The 21336-nt window shown below is 37.2% G+C and overlaps 1 protein-coding gene across 3 annotated transcripts in view; it reads right to left on the bottom strand.

The window, feature by feature from the left end:
- The window catches only part of Olfm3 (olfactomedin 3), a 221687-nt gene extending 200761 nt beyond the window's left edge, over positions 1 to 20926 (bottom strand). Inside the window, exon 1 of one of the 3 annotated variants that reach the window (NM_153458.3) lies at positions 20453 to 20926. In NM_153458.3, coding sequence (NP_703188.1) covers positions 20453 to 20521 — 69 coding nt within the window. In that variant the 5' untranslated portion in view covers positions 20522 to 20926. Of the gene's footprint in view, positions 1 to 20299; positions 20370 to 20452 lie in introns of those variants that run through there. The other 2 variants (XM_006501418.2, NM_001286750.1) reach the window with 2 other exon arrangements.
- Between the last annotated feature and the right edge of the window lie 410 nt (positions 20927 to 21336).

Below are 21336 nucleotides of genomic sequence, written 5' to 3'. Positions count from 1 at the left end.
AAAGAAAAGACATAATTTTTATTAGGTAACAAGATTTCAACAGAAAGATTACTCAAGAAAACAATTTTTGATCTTTCATGTTTACTTCATCAGATGGATAATTTGATAATAAAATATAATTTAAATATATTCTAAAGATCCCTAGTAGGCAATAACTCAAAGAAAATTATTAAAAGTAATATAATAAGAAAATAACCAAGGTCTCACTCTACAATTCCTACATAGGTTTGGTTGTTAAAAGTTTTGCTTTCTTGTAATTGACATTATCATGCTTTCTTATTTAAAGATTTTTTTTATATATAATTGGATCATATCCACCCCTCCACTCCACATCATCCAGACAGTACTCTCCCTCCATTACACAATCAACACTGTGTCTTTTTTTTTTAAACCTGTCAACTCTAATTTTTTTGGTCTATATATAAACTTTGGATTTATACCCTCCTACAGGAATGCAATTTTTTTTTTTACCACAGATCATATTCTTAAAAATATCTGTCTGTCTGTCTCTCTGTGTGTCTCTGTCTGTTTGTCTTTGTTTGTCTGTCTCTCTGTCTCTGTCTCTCTCTCTTTTTGTCTCTCTCTCAGCATCTATATCAATAGGTCTTCAGTTAAAGATGAAACTTTTTAATCATCTCCCCTTCCTTTGTCGAGATTTTCTCTTGCCCAAACTTGCCCAAGTCTCGAGCCTGCTATGAGTTCATATGTGCAAAACTGCACTGCTCTCTGGAAACACTGTTTTCTTGTAGCCATCCTCTGCCTTTGTTCTTACAAGAATCTTTTACACCCTCTTTACAACAGTCTCCAGTTCATGGGAAGAAGATGCCCTGTTTAGGGCCAAGCATTCCATAAACTTTTGTTTTTTAACACTAGACATTTATTTGTACCACAGACAGATACAAAATTTTTTCTGTTTTCTGATTATTGGCCAACATTTTAATATCATGTATATTTTTTTACTCAATTAAAATGCTATCCCACAGTAAGCTATAACCATATAAAACTAAACTTAACATTTTTCCTTTGTGTTTCGTATCTAATTAGAAAGACATCATATAATAAAGAGCCTTATGTGAGCCATGTTTCCTTAGGCATATGCTAGAACAGGAATAAATCGTTAGCTATAATGAACCTCATATTTATTTCCATTAATATACTAAGGTAAAATTAGATTTTAATTTTTGCCTTAAGATTTATGAAAGAAGTAAATGTGAGATCTTGTGTGGGTTTGGTCCTTGAAACTGTAAGTTATCTTGATTGTGGGATTGTTGTAAGATGCAGGTGACTGCTCCTACAACAATTGATAGTACAAATTTTTGACTTGAAAATTTGCCTAATGAAAGTTTTTGAGTAGCATTTTGACAATATGTTTAATATATATAACTTATCTGTTGTCAGCTACGCCCGTCTTCCCTACTCATGTCTACTTCCAAGTCCTCACAGCAGGGCAATCACTTCTGTATGTCCCTGGCCATCTAGGATAATTTTAGCCCAGAGTGAAAAGCCGAGGAGTGATTCTCTTTTGCTTTCTTTCAAAAAGGCGCTGGATTTCCTCCAGTGAGTTTAAGGTTTTTGTACATTTTCCAGATCAAAAGAGAACTTGGCCACACAAACCTCTGCATAAGTCAGTAAGAAAGATAATTAGATACTGAAGACAACACAGGCTTGTTTTCTACACACACACACACACACACACACACACAAACACACACAGTTTAAATGTTGATTAATTGCAGGATGCAATATGTGAGAAGCTCACAATCTAGTATCAGTGACATTCCTTAACACCTAATAGTTCCTCTTAAATTTGCTTCTCTTTAGCTCTTACTGACACCTGATCCTTTACTGAGTACACATCTTCCCCAAAGGACTCTTTCCCTCATTCTATCACTGAGCTTGCCCATGGAAAATTTCTCAGTGTTAATTTTCATTTTCACACCATTCTCTTTTCTTTGTAATAACTCATTCTCAGACTTGGCTACCGAATTTGCTGCCTTTTTTCTCTGAGAAGGTGAAACACACCACTGGGGAGTATCCATGTGTTTGCATGTCCTTCTCTAAGCTCTGACCCTATTTATGATTCATATTTTCCTCACCTGTTCCCATGCAAGAAGCTCTGTGTCCTCATAGAAAAATAAGCATTCACTAAAGCATCATTTTAACATGATATTTTTTATCCCACTGAAGACATGAAACTAAACAAACTTTTCTATTGGTATAATATTCTCCAACTATACTCAATTTTTTTCCTCTGCAAAGAGTATCTCTCAGGATGTCTTATTATTTAAGTATATTTTCTTCAATTGCTTCTGTTTTAGGGAACACTGTGTTATGGGTTATTAAGATAAGGATGTCATCTTAGTGCCAGAGTCTTTTCAGACCTACATGTCCACAATCAAACTCATTAGCTCATTTTAGTTACAGTTTGCCTTGCTGTGAAGAGACACCATGGCCAAGGAAACTAGTATAAAAGCATTTAATTAGGTCTGCCTTACAGTTTCAGTGGTTCAGTTCATTATCATCATGGTGGAGACCATGGCAACACGCAGGCAGATATGGTGGTAAAGGAGCCCATAGTTCTACAACTTGATCCTCAGGCAGCAAAAAAAGCCTGTCTTCTTCAGGCAGCCAGAATGAAGCTCAGACTTCACACTGGGTGGAACTTAGGCATAAGAGACCTCAAAGCCCACCTCAACAGTGATACACTCCCTCCAACAAGGCCACACCTCTTAATAGTGTCATTCCTTGTGGGTCAAACATCCAAACATCTGAGTCTATTGGGTCCTAACACATTCAAACAACCACACTTCTATGCCATCATTTTCAATGTCAAGAAACAGTTCTGTCTTGTTGCTCAAGCCATAAAAGTGGGAGTTGATGCCAGATCCTGTAGCTAGCTTCTCTATTTACCTTGTTACTGCATTCCTTTCTCTAATCCTTCCTTGCCATTCAAATTACATCACTTTCATCGCAAGCAAGATTTTTTTTTTTAACACATTCACTATACAACATCTCATCACTAATCTCATACCCCTCTGGATAGTCTCCCATTGAGTTCAGAATCTATAAAGATATCTGCAGGTATCCACCTGGTTGATCTGTTGACTCTCACTTCTCTATTCCTGGCAGCCTCCTTTCTCTCATTCACTTGATGTTTTCTTGATACCTTGTCTTTACACAAAGATGACACATACACCTGTGCTTCATTGAATCTGAACTCAAAGCTGTTTTTCTCCTGAAAGGTTATTGTTCATACTTATCTTTGTGCATCTTTCTCTTTGTTTGCTGAAATATTACATTCACTGATCATTTGTTTAGTCTACTCTGATCATTTGTTCCTATCACCCAGTGAGCTTTGCTTCTTACACCTTTTACCACACAAAGTGCTAATATTTCATGTACAACTTGCTCCTTTTCTTGGTTCATTTTTGACAACTCCAAAGTTTTTTTGAAGGCAGACACTTGTGTTTTGTTGATTACTTCTATGTCCTTAGATTTTAGTACTGCCAGATTTATGACAGACGATCTAAAATTAGCACTGAAAAGTTGATTTGGGGGCTGAACAGGATATTGGCATCAAGCTTCTATAGCAAATTTGTATAACTCAAATTTGTACAAATCATATCAGCTTAGTTCGGGTGGCTGTAACTAACAACTCACAATTTTGATGTTACAATAGAACTTTTTATCATTTTTGAGATAATAGAAGAACTTTCAAAGTTAACACACATGGAAATTGAGAAAAAAGTAAAATTAAATAATTTTCTTTTGGTTCACAAAAAATCAACACTGATATACCATTGGATATAGGATCAAAAAACCAACATGCAGGTAGACCAAAATTTTCGTGATAGCAAACTTAAGGGTTCATCTAATAGGTTCATTTCATAACTAGATAGGAGCAAAACAAAAGAAACTTTGTCATGAAGTGATATGTGATGCCTTTAGTGATTAAGTAATATATTTTGAGTTTATATACACATATATATCTATAGATCTACATCTATATCTGTATATTTATCCATCTATGTATCTATCTGCATACATGTTTATCACATGTATATGTGTGTGTTTCTCTGTGAAAAAATGGTACTCTGAGAGCAGCATATTCTCGTAATAAGTGAACCATCTCTTCTGCTCTGACTAGCACATTAAGTAACTGAGTTTCATTTTGATGAGTAGATGCAGAACACAGTAGTATATTCCAGCTAAGCATGTCATGAAAATCCAACCAGCAGGATTTCGACAGGACAGATACAAACAATCTCAAAGGGATCACAGAGATATTAACATAAGATAAAAAATAATTGATGACTGAAAGAGATAGGTGGTTACAAAGTTAACTAATTAGGAATATAGTAAGAGGATATTATAGTCACCCTTGGTTATACAGGTGTATAGATAAAGTTTCACATTCCTAGTGTCATAGCTAATTTTATGTATTAATTAGGCTTAGCAATAATCTACTGCACAGAGAGTTTGTGAGACATTACAATGAAGAAGTCTGTGAGACTGCTTCTAGATAAGAGTACTATTTGGAGTAGAAAGTCTGATATAAAAGATTGTCCTACTTAATGTGAATTGACCGCACTCAGTGTATTGAAGACTTGTTAGAACAAACACACCAAGTGATAGTTATAACTTAGTGAGTTCTTTGAGCTGATCCTCAGCTATTCCTGACTCCAAACAGAACTGAAAGCTTGTCTCTTCCTGTATCTGGAATCTGTGAAATTTCTCACTAGAACTTACTGGCAACTTTCCTGTAACTCCATCTGGCCAGCTGAGGATCTTGGGTCATGTGAGCCATCATAATCATATGAGAAAATTTGCTTCTGTCATCGTATCTTCTCTCTTAACATTTTCTTTCTGTGCCCTTTATGCATACGCACAACATTTATACATTGGGTTTTTTTTCCCTGAACATTTCACATAATACCACTAACTTATGTCCCATTTATTTCAGCTCCCATCTTGTTTGAATTTAAGATAATTGATCTTCACAAAGATTTTTTTATATGATGTGAATCTGTGAATCTTGTCTTCAATAATTTCTTTCCCATTTTAATATCACTAAAAGTTCTCTTCCTTTCCATCTGCATCAACGTCTGCTTTGACATAGTGAGGAATAGCAGAATTCAAGTCACAGAGAAAAGATCTTCATTCCTCCTCATGCTATTTTAATCCTCTGTGACTTCCTATGTGCAGTTTCCTTGTATTGCATTAGCCTATCTCATCTTCATTGCCCAAGATATCTTTCTTTAGGCATCTCTTCCCATAGAATATCTTTTACTATCTTAATATCTCCTTGTGTACTATACAATTCTCTGCCATAAGAAACCTTATTTTGTCCAAATACATGAAAACTTATGATGATCCTACAGTTTAAAATATGATGGGCTCTAAGACTGTAGCAAATATATGCCCTTAACCAAAATCCCACCTGTGAAACATGGGTCCTTATGATCATTTGTTTTAGAGTGAATTAAAATTGTCTATCACATGTGATAAGTGAAATTATTGTAAAGCACTATTTGAAAGAGTAATGGTTTTCTTCACTTTATATTTTCAAAAATGTATTTGTCTTTATTTTATGTGTATGTATGTTTCATTTACATGTACGTTCATAGAAAACATGCATACAGTACTCATGGTGGTCATAAGAGTGAATTGGACCTTAGGAACTAGAGTTATAGTTACAGGTGTTTGGGCGGCACTATGTGAGTCCTTTGCAAGAGGAACAAGTACTCTTAGCCTCTCAGCTACCTCTAGCTCCAAATGTATATATTTTTGAAGTTTAAAAATGATCTAAAAAGATTTACATTAAATAAACTACCTAAACAAAAAAATGATTTGTTGTTGTTTTTTGTTTGTTTGTTTGTTCATTTTTTGTGTTTTGTGTGAGTGTGTGTGTTTTTCTTTTTTGGTGATATTAAAGAAAGAAGCCTACATAAGGTCTACAGCCTATACACACTTTGTGGAATGTGGCTAAGCAGTTCCCAAATGCTTCCTGGGTCTGTCCTTGGCAACATATTTTCCCCTAAATACATTATTTTAGAGACTAGCTACTGATAGTTGTTTAATCAGATTTTGCCTGATAAGTGGAAGATGAGGAAGGCACAGTTGTTCTGGTACTGAGTCACAGCCCAGCCCATGATCTTCACATGAGATGAGAAAACTGATGTAAATCATTTGTCATCGAATGCTTTGAGAAGCTCCCTTTCAGCACAAAGAAATTAAATGGCAATCACTCAGTTCATTTTTAAAATTTCAGTGTGTATGTGTGTGTGTGTGTGTGTGTGTGTGTGTATGCGCACTTTCTAAAAGTACATGCCATGGCAGGAGAATGTGTAAGTCGGATTTTCAGTTTATCCTTGTGTACAGATCACCTTTAACTATCTAAAAGAACACAGACACAGATATGAGAACTTAACTTCTCAACATCATTGTATGTTGGGAGAGTTGTGTCTGATACAGACAATGTGAATTCTTCCCCCATCATATTTACCAAAAATAAGCAAAATGAGTTGGTAGTAAAGAAAAATCTTTGAAAGTTATGCTTCAGTTTGAGAAGAATGTTCTAATTATATCTGACTAAGAGTAAATATTATATCTCAGATGCTGTCTCATCTTGTAATGTGAGAAACATATACGAAGCAAGGGTAAATGTTTGATATGATAGGATCTGTGTTTTTATCATATTAGTATATTTTACTTATAAGTGTATACATGTGTATGCATGTGAAAATCAGAGAAAAGCTCTAGAGAGGAGCTTCTCTCCTTCCACTGTGAATATTGAGCTTCAAACTCAGGTATGGAGGCTTATGTGGTAAGAGCCTTTATCAGAGCCACTTTGGAATACAGAATTGAAATCAATGGGTTCTCCCTGTCCCTTTATCAATGTGTCATTTGTTTTAGTCTTGGTAGATGAAGGCAGCAGTAACATTATGTCAGTCACTCATTTATCTTCCAAATGAATTTCCAAAAACTGATGAAATGGAAGAATACAGGATAAAACAGTCAAATATTTAACATAGCTTGAGGTCTCATTTGTTAATATTGTTGTGTATATACATATACATATATAGTACATTTATAAAGATTTTATGATCATTTATCTCAAATTGTTTTGGAAATATTAGAAAGTTCTTATTTTCTGTTTTAATTTAAATACTCTGGGAGGCTGAGGCAAAAGGAGTGTGCAATGAAGATGAACTGAGAGTTCATTAAGAGTTAATATTTATATGTTTATTAAAGATGATATTTTGTAATTTAATGTGCACATTTTTCTTTTTGCTGCAGAGAACTGAACCAGTCAAGATTTTCATAGGTTCCCCAAAACAAGATTAGTAGACTTTTCCAGAGGTGGTTTCAAGCCCAGCTTTCTTCACTACTAATTTCACATTGATTTACTCTGCCATAACTTTCCTGTTTTCTGCTTAATGTATGCAATTCTCTTTGATATGGTTGCTTCTCTTCCATTATCTTCATTTTATATGCTAAATTAATACTAATTTTGTTGAACCTCTTGAGAGAGGGAAAAAAACATGCTTTACCAACATGATTATGTACGAATGGACACGATGTAATTCAGTTTTTACTGCTCCATTCTTTGCAAATCAAGATGCAAATAGGAAAGAGAAAATGTGCTTAACTGTGAATTCATTTAATTCTGCCTTCTATTTCTCCTTGCTAGGAAATAGCAGAGGTTAGCTGAACGGCCATAACTTCCCTCCAAAGGCGAATATTCACAAGGAGTGAGGAGCAGTCATGTTTCAGATTACTGAATATAATGTGAATGCTTGGTGTTGGTATGGGGAAGTAGTTGTCATGGGTGGGGGGTGCTTGTGTCTGTATAAACATGTAAGGGTTTCAAGCAATCCATCCCTCACCAGGTATAAAGAAGCCCCTGCCGCAAGTCATCTTTCCATTTCTCCTCCCAGTTTTCCTCACCCTCTCTCTACTGTTGGCCTGGATGGAAGTCACTTGGTAACCCAGGCAGACCCAAAGTTCCTATCAGTCTCCCTGCTGCAGTGATTTCCAAGGAATGCAAGCACAGAATGCATCAGCTCTTATGGTAAGCACTTCCTATTTCCTCTGTGTTTAATTCTGCTTACTTTTATTTCTCTGCTATACATAAATTGATTGATAATTGCATTGCTTCCCTTTAAATTTTTTTATTGGATATTTTCTTTATTTACATCTCAAATGTTATCCCCTTTCCAGGTCCCCCCAAAACCCCCTATTCCATCCCCCTTCCACCTGCTTCTGTGAGGGTGTTCCCCTATCAATGCACTCCTGCCTTCCCACCCTCGAATTACCCTACACTGGGGCATCCATCAAGCCTTCATACGACCAACGGCCTCTTCCCCCATTGATGCCTGAAAAGGCCATCCTCTACTACCTGTGTGGCTGGAGTCATGGATCCCTTCATGTGTACTCCTCGGTTGGTGGCTTAGTCCCTGGGAGCTCTGGGGGCCCTGGTTGGTTGATAATGTTGTTCTTCTATGGAGTTACAAAGCCCTTCAGCAGTTTCAGTCCTTTCCCTAACTACTCCATTGGGGACCCTGTGCTCCCTACAATGGTTGACTGAGCGTATCCACCTCTGCATTTGTCAGGCTCTGGCAGAGCCTCTCAGGGGACAGATATATCAGACTCCTTTGAGCAAGCACTTGTTGGCATCCACAATAGTGTCTGGGTTTGGTGACTGTATATGGGATGGCTCCCCAGATGAGGCAGTCTCTGAATGGCCTTTCCTTCAGTCTCTGCTCTACACTTTGTCTCCCTATTTGTTCCCGTGAGTATTTTGTTCCCCCTTCTAAGAAGGACTGAAGCACCCACACTTTAGTCTTCCTTGTTCTTGAGTGCCATGTAGTCTGTGAATTGTATCTTGGGTGTTCCGAGCTTTTGGGCTAACATCCACTTATCGGTGACTGCATATCATGTGTGTTCTTTTGTGATTGGGTTACCTCACTCAGAATGATATTTTCTAGTTTCATCCACTTGCCTAAACCTAAGTTCTAGTTTTCATTTTAGATCAAATAGTTAGACCTGTAATGAGTTAGCCCTCATCGGTGCGTTATGGTACTAATATCTTTAAGAGTAAAGGTAGGAATCAGTGCTACTAATTCCAGAGAGGTAATTTCTTACACATCAATAGAGATGGATCATTCCCAGATGTGACGGCATCTTCTGTAAGCCAATAGTTCGCCAGTGGCATTTTGTCACCAGTGTACCAACACTTTAGAGTGTCTATTTGAAGAAATCCTGCCATCTGGAATTGCTCCCTCTAGCAATGCTACTTAAATAACGATGGGATGATGCTTCTTAATCGTCTTCAACTTGGTTGGAAAAACTAAAAAGATTGTTTATTTAATTCATGCCCTCCTTTGGGGTTATCTAGATAGCTGGCTCTTGATTTGTGATGTTTAAACAACTTTATTACTGGTTTATCATTTCAGGGCATTTTATCCTACAGAGTTAATGAGAAAGCTTGTGTTATCTGATATTAGTGAGTTATAACTCAGATACATACACATTACCATACCTACTTCTTTAATAATTAGCTACGATGTTTTATAGTGGTCCTAGACTCAGTGAGATCAGAGAAGCTTGGTCTTAAATTAGATGCCCAACCGAGGTCCTACATTGCAGGAGCATAAAGTTTGAGAATCACTTCAACAGACTAGACTTTGAAGCTATTAGTAATGTGTTCAATTATCAAAAGTCAGACATTATATAAGCTAAGAACAGCCATAAGAAATACACACACACACACACACACACACACACACACACACACACACACACACACACATACATGCATTCACATACACATTTTCATATCAAATATTTAAATTTATAACCCATGTAAACAAAATAGACATTTTTGAAATAAAAAAAGCAAGGGATAAGAAAATATTCAAACACTGACACTGCTGCACATTAAACAAGAAGACAAAGCCACAGGAACATAGAGTGATGCCCAACAGAGAACCCGTGCTAAGGTAATAAAAACTTTAAAGAGACAATATTTTTCAGCATTAGTCAAGAAAAGCTTGTAAAAAATTTCTTTAAAACAAAAGTCCTAAAATCAGTCTTTCCTCATAATTAGTATCTGATCAAATAGGAGAGTTGACTGAAATGGATATGACAGCCATATACCATTTAAAACAGAATTTTAAAAACACTTAGCCATTCCTTTGTTCACGGTTCGAGAAGCAGTAGGACTTGGTACAGCAGAGCTGGTACAAGAGGCATACTAAAGTCTCATGCTATAGGCAACTTTACTGAGTATCAGACAATTTATACTCTGAGGGTAAGGAGGATTCACGTGAGAAAAGTGTACAATCACAAGGGCAAGTCCCATGTGGCAAAAACATGCCTTCCATAGAGGAATATAGATAAATAGCAATGTCAGATGTAAAGAACAATCTGAAGTAAATCACTCTTAGTTGTTACATCTGCGAGGGGTCTGAAAACATTCCTAGACAAGTCTGCTATTGAAGAAACTGGGTTTTAAGACTCTTGCCTTGTTTTGTCGTAAGAATCAGAATCCTTCTTACATGACTAACTCCTTTTTTGGACCGTGCTTTGAATTTCTCAATTAATGTATTTGTTTGTTCATTGAGAAAGTCCTGAATACATGGGAAAATAGCGGACAGAGTTATCAGATAGCACAGGGAAAAGAGTGACCAAGACATAAAGCACAGAGGCTGCCCTTAGGATTTGGATGGGGAGGATTTTGAGAGTATATTTGGCTTAGTTGTTGAAGTATTTGCCATGGAAGTTAAGTTCCATCACCAGAACTCACTATAAAATATAGGGCATTGCAATGTTGGAGAGACAGAACCAGGGCAGGGGTGGGGGTGGGGAAGCCCTGAAATCTGCCTGTCAGCCAGTCTCATGTAGTCAAATGAAGGAGACACAGCTGCAGTGAGACATCTGTCTCACAAAATAAGGTGGACAGCAATTGAAGGAAACACCAACTAAATCTCAGGTCTGTGTACACGTGCACACATGTGTACACAGATACACACAGAAAGATACATAATATGACAAACACCTTATTATTTAACAATGGAGATACAATCACAACTATAATAACTTTTCTGTAAAGACTTTCTTGAAAGAGTCATTGGAAATTTTTATGTAAACTTGGGAGGAGAAAAAAATTACATTCCTACTCACCTACCTCTCTGCTGTGACAGATATAATGTCAATAGCTATAGACACATAGAGAGATAAAGTATGTCCTTTATTTTAATAGATGTCATTTTATTGAGATTATTGGGATTATTTTTTGTAAAGTGCAATGAATACCAAGCAACTTTATGGGAAATGTGATGTTTGTGCTGTGTAGTAAACTTAGGTAAAATGTTGACATACTGGCAAAAAAAAAAAAAAAAAGAAAAGAAAAGAAAACCCTTTTGGAGGCAAGGTGTGAATGATTCCCACAGCACAGGGACCTTCCTCAATATGCTTATTTTTATTCTCCCGAAGGTTTGGTTTGCAAGTGACAGAAGGCCTGGCTTGTGCTAAAAACATTGCAGCACCTTGTTTTTGAAATCACACACACAAAAAAATAGAGATAAATATTCTTAGGAAGCATTTTATTTTTATTGTTGTGCCAGCGTGAAATGTTGTTTGAGACAGGGCCTGGCTACATCATACCAGTCTGGTGTAGAAGTCATAATTCTTGTTTCCCGTTCTCCTGTGTGCTGGGGATTACACATGCATTCCACCGCGCTCAGCTGCAAAACTTTTTAAAAATATTTCAATAACAGTTTTGTAAATGATTTGTTAATGCCATTACAATTGCATCGTGCTTTACAGAGAACTGGTTTTAATTCTAGTCCGATGTCTAAAATGTTCTACAGTAAGTAGCTGAGGTTATATCAATTTCATTATAGTCCAGTGTGCAAGCAATTTGAATTGATATTATCTTTTCAGTGCTAGTTCTTCACAAGTAGATTCTGCAATCTTATTCAGTGGGTTTCATATACTTTATGTAGGTTATTTTCTTCATATACTTTATGTACGTTAGGTTGAGGAAAGAGGAATGGAGTGATACAGTCCTCTAGTGAACTTAGTGTTTGATGAACAGCATCGGCAGAAATGTTATTACAGAAACTGAGGGGGCGAGATCAGGCCAAGAACTTTCTATAAGTCTCAATTAAAGACTCAGAAACACAGGTGCAAGTGAAGGAACGAGGAGAAAAAAATCGACATAGCAACCCTCTTGTAATTGTGATCCTTTCTCATGACCTTGTTGCCTTGAATATTTTTAGATTCTATAACTGAGAAAAACTTCTTTCCTCACCTCTTTAATGTCACATAGCATCTTTCGACATATGTAACTACTGCATTGGTGGCATACTGTGAGTTCACAAAAGTCAACTGTTCACACATTGGGCACAAAGCATAATAAACTATAGATATTATTTTATATTTGTTTATCTAGTTTCTCTGTCCACAATTAGCTTAAATACTTTGGTCTAGTTTTTAATTTAAGAAATAATTTTTGATCTTGCTTTTCTTCTCCTATGAGAGAGAAATAGAATGTAGATTTCAGTGAGATAAGCTTCAAGTGAAAGAGGACCAGCAGTCTCAATTAACCTGAACCCCCGAGATCTCTCAGACACTGGACCGCCAAACAGGCAGCATCCACCAGCTGATATGAGGTCCCCAACACATATACAGCAGAGGACTGCTGGGTCTGGGTTCAGTCAGAGAAGATGCACCTAATCCTCAAGAGACTGGAGGCCCCAGGGAGTTTAGAAGTCTGGTGGGGTGGGTGGTGGGTGATGGGGACATCCTCGTGGAGACTGGGGCAGGGAGGAGGTATGGGATGTGCAACAGTTGGAGGATGAACTGGGAGGGCAATAAAATCTGGAGTGTAAAATAAATAAATAAATAAATAAATAAATAAATAAATAAATAGTTAAAATTTAAAAATCAGTACAAAGCAAACAAACAAATGAACAAACAAACAAACAAACAAAAACCTGTAGTATGGGTATGAGAAATTATTTACAAATTTAGTGTTCCTGAAAGCTGAGACAAGATAACAAAAGCAAGGGCAGAGGAGCGCGAGAGAGATTGTGATTCTTTACTGTATGAGATGCAGTTCTATAGGTTTGATTATACTTCCATTGACAGAATTACAATATTTGCATGTAATAATACACTTTAAATGTTGTAGCAGGACGGGATTAATGTTTTTCAAATTGCCCTTGTGGTGGTGGCTCAAGTTCACTGCTACGTGCCCTAATGCTGTGGATTCTCGATGAAAGACACACACACACACACACACACACACACACACACACACACCCGGTCGTATATTTAATATGCCTTAAACAGCTCAATGGCTAGACCACTCCCAAACTTCCACATTGTTAAACCTTCCCTTCTGATCCTCCTGAGTTGTTACTTACTAAAATCTATATTCCATCTTTGCTGCCCTAGACCTAATGGGGAGGGGCTGGGGCGTCTCTTCCCCAGCTTGTCCATGATTGGTATGCTCTCTCTTCTGCAGCTCTCAAGCCTGGATCTTATTCTTTTCCCAGTATAGAAAATTCAAAGACCTTCTTCTCTCTCTCTCTAGCCCCTTGTCAGTGAATCTGCCCAGCCACTGGCTACAAGCAACTTTATTTTCCAATCAAAACCAACTTGGGGCAGGGACCCTCAGTGTCATGCATATAGATTCTTGTGCAATTTTGAGGACCTAAATAACATAATGCAAACATTCGACCAACCAATTCCACAAAAATGTATCTTAATATATATTAATAGTATCTGCAATTCCTTAAGCTCCATTGATGTATTAGTACACACACACACACACACACACACACACACACACACACACACACACACATGTATATGTATATATATAAACTATTCTCCCAGTTAATTGACTATGGACAAGTTTAATGGTGAAGAATTAAAATATAATCTGTATAATTTCATGCTCTTTCTCTTACTTCATACTAGATCACACATGTATTTTAAAAGCTACATATTGTGTGTTTGGCCTACATAGAGGCCAGCCTACTTCTCTCTGGCTAATTCTTTTGAGACAGGTCATCATAATGAAACTCAAAACTTGCCCTTTCTTGGTTAGGCTGCTTGAGTTGGCCTGCTGGCGTGGGGTCTGCCTGTCTCTTCTTACTTGGAGTACCAGGCATGTACAGGCATGTTGGGCTTGGATGTGGATTCTGAGGATTCAAATCAGGTCCTCATGTTAATACAGTAAGTATTCTTACTCTCCAAGCCATCACACTAGCTCCTAAAATATATTTTAAAAATTATTTTATAATTTTTATATAATTTTATAATTTAGGTTCAATGTACTATACTACAAGCAACAAACTACCAAAATCATAAATACATATCGCAACCACAGTGTTAACTTTATATTTAAAGAAAATATTCAAGCATTTTTTATTGGCTATTTTCTTTATTTACATTTCAAATGTTATCCCCTTTCCTGGTTTTTCCCACTCCCAGAAACCCCCTAATACACCCTCCCTCCCCCTACTTCTGTGAGGATGTTCCTCCACCCACCCACCCACTCTCACCTTCCCGCCCTCGAATTCCCCTACACTGGGGCATCTATCCAGTCTTAATAGGCCCAAGGACCTCTCCTCCCAATGATGTCCAACAAGGCAATCCTCTGCTACATATGTGACTTGAGCCATGGGCCCCTCTATGTGCACTACTTGGTTGATGGCTTAGTCCCTGGGAGCTCTGAGGGGTCTGGTTGGTTGATATTGTTGTTCTTCCTATGGGGTTGCAAACCCCTTCAATGCCTTCAGTTCTTTCTCTAACTCCTTTATTAGGAACACCATGCTCAGTCCAATGGTTGGCTGTGTGCATCTGCCTCTGTATTTGTAAGGCTTTGGCAGGGCTTCAGCTAACAAGTGATAGTGGCCCTTTATGTGTTGTACTAAAATGTTTATGGACCACGTCTTAACCATGGATTTTCAACTTAAACAAGGGTAGCATTTAAAATATCCTTTGCTATTACTGGAGTACTTTAGACCAACAAGGAAGTATTATTTATGTCTGTAGATTTATAGGTTATTATCTCCATTACCTAACTTTACCTCAAACATCAAGAAAACCATTTGTTTCTTGTCTCTGTTCTTAGCTTCACTACTGCCAGTTAAGTTTTTGTGGCTTTTAGACAGAGTTTTCATTACTTAACACTCAATTAAGACAGGTGCCATTCCCTATTATTCATTGTGTAGTTTTATCCAGTTTCTTGGTGCATTTCCTTATTACAGAAATTGAGCTTTTTCTAATAATCTTAAACATGCACTCGCTTAGAAAAAGTCAGTCACAGACTTTTTGGTGTGGAGCCTTCTTACTTGCCTCCTCCATCTTTTCAGTAAGAAGAATTTTTTTTTTAATTTCGAGAGAAAATAAGTTTTCATTTTGCTTTTTAAAGGAAATGTTTCAATAAAAACATAGCCATTGAGCTGTTTAAGGCATATTTTGGCCAAAGTATGATAGTTTGGCCTTCAGAATCACTGGGCAGATAAATGATCTTGTCAAGTTTGAAGGGTGACCGGAAAGAAGTCTGAATTTACAGCTCATATATGCAGAGAAGGAAGAACAGGATTGTGGTCTGGAAATGAACTAACTGGAGGCTCTAATTTATAAACACAACACTAACATCAACATGCTTTTATGTAAAAAGATCATCCTTAGGACCCTTCAGGTAGTGATCTCACTAAATATACCATGTAAGGAAAGCTAGAAAATCTTGATGAATTATCAAATATTATAGAATTAGAGGGCCTTTCTAGACTGCAATGAAGATACTTTGAGAATATTAATCTGGAGAACTGGTTAAGTTAGGAAAGCATTTAATTTACTGTGTAAGTCTAAGGACCCGAGTTCTGATGTTCATGTGATGGACCGCCTGGGTGCCAGCAACCTCAGCACACTCTGGCAGGAGAAACAGAATTTCTTGGGCAAACTGGCTAGCTATCTGAATCATATGAGCAAGCTCTGAGTTCAGTGAAAAAACCATGCCTAAGTAGAAAACATGTGAAGCATGACCAAGGAAAATACCCTACATTAACCTCTGATCACCACAGAGGCACAGACAAATGCATGATTGCAACACTCCTTGCGTATCTGCCAATATCCATATGAAGAAGTATCTATACATGAACAAACAAAAGAATATCTTGGCTCCTAGTTTCATATTAGGAGTCTTCATATCATGTTTCGCCACAATGTCATGAAGATATACACATATTATCAAGAGAAAAGTAAGGAATAGAATGTGTGTGCTTCCCTCTGACAGTGAGCAGTGAACACACAATAACCAGTTGGAAAGATACAAGAAATAACTTTTTAAGAGAAAAAAATTAAGGTGATCTGCGCCATTTTAACCTTTTCAACTTTCCTGAAAGAAGAGTAAGAAATAGTATTTATTTTTCCAAAGTGAAAGTTCAATTAGGTTACAGAAGACTTAGACAAAGTGAGAGTGGGAATTGCTCTTTCAAAATATAGATGGGTTACCTTGAATTCTAGATAGTTATAATATTATGGTTTCTTGTGTGTAACTGTATAGTCTTGCCGAACGCCATCAGTATGTCTTCTGTTCTAATGTAGGCTGATCATTTTGAATAGACACTTTGAAACATTAAGCAATAGAACTATTGAAAATTCCTTAGTTCTCATTATACTCATATGACTTCCACAGAATTTTATTGTTTAGAGTAAGAGTCCTGATTGCTTTGCTGTCTTGGATAGAGCAAGCCTGTTTGGTACTATGATAACTGCTGAATCATAGTTACAGTTGCTGTTTGTGACGTGAACTAGCTTCATGGTGCTAAGTTCAAAACATTATTAGTTTTAGTGATAAGATTGTATGCATCCTCAATTCAAGCAATATTCCCTTAGCAAGTACATTTTACAAAATATTTATAATATAATACATATTTTTTGTGAAGTCCAGCCAACTCAACAATATGTAGCTCATGTTACCTGCTTGAAGTGTTCACCAAGTGGGGATTCAGTATAAATGCTCTGTTTGAAGCCTATTCTGACATATTTACCATATCCTATCATCATGTTTCAGCACTGCAGAGGAGAACATTCTATGGTTCAAATTCATGGGTATTGTGTTTTGCTATAATGTTCAAATAATGATCTGTTTAATTTTCTTTTTTTCTAAAGGAGTGAAGAAGCCCACTCTCCTATCAAGGTCATTACTGAACTCACTGCCTTCAGTTTAAAAGCACAGAGAGCCATCTAGCAGTCACTGTCAGGAACTTCCTATTCAGATACACTCCTTTGTCATGAAAGGGAAAATTAAGCAATCTTGTACAGGTTTCAGGTTTAACATTTTACTAGTGTGTTGGGGATGATGGATATCCCCCATAATTTAGAAATTCTATTACAATGGAACTGATTGCCCCCTCTTAAAATAGGTAATGACATATGCTCTTGAGTTTATGCTTTTCTAGAAGGATCTGGAACCTTATTAATTAGACTTTAATTAAGAAAATATAATTCGCATACATTTACGGAGGAAAAATCAATATTTTTATATAAAAATACAAATAACTAATTAGTGGCAAATTGCCTCCCTTTGGCTAGGAAATGCTAATTTTTCCAATTCTGTAGTGCATTAGATGAGAAGAACAAAATTTAGTATATGCAAAATGTGGAGTACACTCCAATCACAAGGCAGGGGATCCATAAAGCAGGTATACACACACACACACACACACACACACACACACACACACACACACACACGCGCGCGCGCGCGCGCGCGCGCGCACACGCACACGCACACGCACACGCACACACACATATATATAGTCTTTTATAGTTGAGTTGGCAGAATTGGTCCTAGTGATAGCAAATTATCATTTATTAAAAAGTTAAACAACACAGAGAGATGTAGAATGGAGCTAGATGATGTAGGTAGAAACTTATACCTTAAAATATTTTCAAATTTCAAGAGATCTCCTATTGTATCATTTTACCTGCATCCATATATAATTATTTTGATATTTTTAGTAAACACAGAGTACATGATGGTAGAGAATCACAAAAAATAAGTTTGTTTTTTTTTAATTGTATGCTGGCATAGTATTATTCCAACATACAAGCAGCATATGGTTAGAATTTCTAGTTATTTTAATGGTATTTCTTAAGAAATGTTGGTGCACCCCCCCAAAGTGCAGTCATCTGAGGTACTATCTTGCTAAATTTTAATTTCATCACATGTAAATTTTACAACAATCATGATCTTTAAAACCCTAAACTTTTAACCTAGTCAGAACTAAATTAAAGTTGAGGACATATAAAGTTCATAGACGAGGTGACGATTATTTTGACAACCCAGTGCTACTACTTGAATGTTTTATTTGATTTATTTAATTTTGTTTAACAGCTTGTTAAATAAAAATAGTTTGGCGAAACATAATATTGGGCTCTATTTGCTCTCACAAAAATGATATTTTTTCGACAAATCCAAAACATTTGGAAATTAAATTACTTAGTATTAAGTTTTTAATATTATCTGTTATTTCATATAATATGGAACAAAATGCCATGATATGGCCTTTTAATACTCTTTTGAAACATCTTAAACTGAGCACAGTTTGAAAAGTGGATAGGTTTCTCTTCTCCCCCGGATTTCTCATCTCAGTGCTACCAGGCATTCAGAGTTCAGACTGACCTAGTTGGAAAGTTTTAAACCACTGAATAATCATATGTCATAAAAATTAACAAAGATCAAATTAACCAAAGCAGAAATGCTTATTTGGGGAAATCAAGTCTATATGTAATAAGATATTATGAAGTAACTGCAAACAATGATTGTATTTATACACTAAAGATCCCAGACTTATCCAATCAATCATACAGCTGTCATTAAGAGCCCACAGTTTCAAATTCTCATAGAAAGCCATAGCCCATTTTAAGTCCAAGAATTTATTCTGTACTAATTTGTTAATTGTGTTTTTTGATGTATATTTTATAAGATATTCTAAATTAGATAGATGAGAAGCAGAATGGATTATGCTACTATGAGGGCAGGGACATAAAGGGAAAAGTAAATAATATATAAACAAAACAATGATGTTTTATCTGGTGTAAAATGCTTAATAGCTATACCTTAGTATATACCATTATGCTTGTTAACATGGCTCTCACACACTGTTTGAAGCTTTCAAAATGTCAGTGTCAAGACTACTATAGGTTTAGAATAAAATTGTTTTATTTTTCTCAGATCTTTCTAAATATTAAATATGAAAAGCCTATTATATGAAAAGCCTGTGAAAATATTATACCATTATACTTTTTTTTAATCATATACTAGGGTAGGCTTTGAAATATCACAACCAGTAATAGATCACAGTTAGTTACACCTTCGCTATAGTTAATTGTTTCCATTAATTACACAGGCAATGTCAATTCATAAAATAATTTTAAAGAATTCAAAACACAGTATTGGATGACTTTTAGAATACAGCATCATTTCCCCAATCATGTCACATTGCTGTCCATCAAATAAGTATGCAGATCATAAATGCTTTTCGTACCTTATTCTAGCAGTTGCCTTATCCCTTACTCTAGAGAACTATGTTTTTCTTCGAATGCTTGCCTCTCAGAAATGACCATATAGGCTTTCCTCACATATCGCTAAAAACATAGTTGCATCGCTCCCTGCTTTGTACCAGATAAGCTGAGCGTTCACTTTCATTGCTGGATAATTTACAGAGTTCCACAGCTATATCGTAACTCATCCTTTCTATTGCCCTCCTTAGTTTAACAGGCTTCTTACTTCCTGTCTCCTAACACAGATCACAGAACTTCCTTGGGGTTCCCTAATCTTTTTTTCAGTAAAAGGAAAGACACATAAAGTCCCTCTCACGATGTCTCTTGGCAATGCAGAGTGTAGCTTTGCTGTTCTGTCCTAGGTTACAAGCTGCCTCCCCTATGTTTTGGACACAAACCTCAGCACATCGGCGATGGGAGTATTATTGACCAGCATCAGCTGGAAAACGCTTCCCTGCTTTCAACAAAGAGACAGCTCACCATCTAACACAAATACAGGCTTATAAACTGCATTGTTTCTGCTGCAAACTCCCTTGCATGGCCCGTCCTACTTCAAAAGAGAACATTAAGCAGCTGGACAGCGAATAAGCTAAATTCCCCGGAGAACCGCATTGCCTGCTACCCATGTACATTATCTTCACTCTGGTCCCTCCCCCCTCACACCAGGACACTACCTTAAGAAGCTAGCCCTCTGATAGTTCACCTTGTTATCTTCCAAGCAGCGTGGATGCATTAGACACCACAGGGTCGCTGAAAGAACAGTCCCCCATGTCGTTTTGGACATCCCCCCCCGCATCTTGATCAGGTCGTTACATTTTGCACATTTATTTTAAACGAGTCAAAATATTGCCCCTACCTTGGAAGGATCTAATCCAGCAAGTAAAGACAGAAGAAGGAGGTTGAGAAAGCTGGACCTCGCCTGCATTCTGATGTGGGTTTTTGCCTCTCTTTACTCTGTTTTATGTAGCCACTTCACTCACTGCGGAGACCTTTCCCACGTCAGTTGCACTTTCTGCCTGCCAGTCAGAGAAGAGTGGAAAGAGGCAGAGGCGGCGGCGGCAGCGGCAGTAGCAGCAGCGGCAGCAGAGGCAGCCGCCCTGGGGGGCGATCATTCCGCAGGCATCTCAGAGTGGGGAGTCCTGGAGCTCAAAAGGCTGGGACAGGCTGCCGCGGGTGCTGGCCGAGGTGCTGAAGCGCCTCCACCTGGTGCGCCCCGGTCTACCTTCTCCCCTTCTGTTAGACAGCCAACCCACCTCAAAAGTTTTGACTCAAAAGGATAAAGAGAGTGATTGCTGAGAGGTGTGGAGACCTGAACAACGGATATGACATCACTACAGCTACTGGGGTTTTGTACGTTGGGGGGCGGGTGGTGTTTTGAGGGAATTTGTTAACCAAAGGACTTACGCTCCAGTTCAGCCTTTGCTGGCAACTTGAGCTGCAGAGAGTCAGCTGTACACGGTATTATGAAACAGGCACTGCACTGGAACCTTCTGTCATTGACAGAGGACTTGTTTTAAAATTTGGTGCTTTAGACAAAGTTTTCAAGTGAACTGACATTGTAGTTATTCTATTTAAGGCACATGTTAAAAATAATAGACTTCTATTTTTTTATTTAGAAATGTGTATGGCTACTTATAAATACTTAACTGGAAAATATTTTGGGTTAAGAAATGGGCACTTTTATTGGGGGAGGGGGTCTACTGCAAACCTGAAAATACATTGCAGGAATAATTAAAGTGG

The sequence above is a fragment of the Mus musculus genome, chromosome 3 (assembly GCF_000001635.26).
Source record: "Mus musculus strain C57BL/6J chromosome 3, GRCm38.p6 C57BL/6J".
Taxonomy (NCBI): domain Eukaryota; kingdom Metazoa; phylum Chordata; class Mammalia; order Rodentia; family Muridae; genus Mus; species Mus musculus.
The sequence above is the reverse complement of the archived record's forward strand: the minus strand, read 5'-3'. Positions and strand labels throughout refer to the sequence as shown.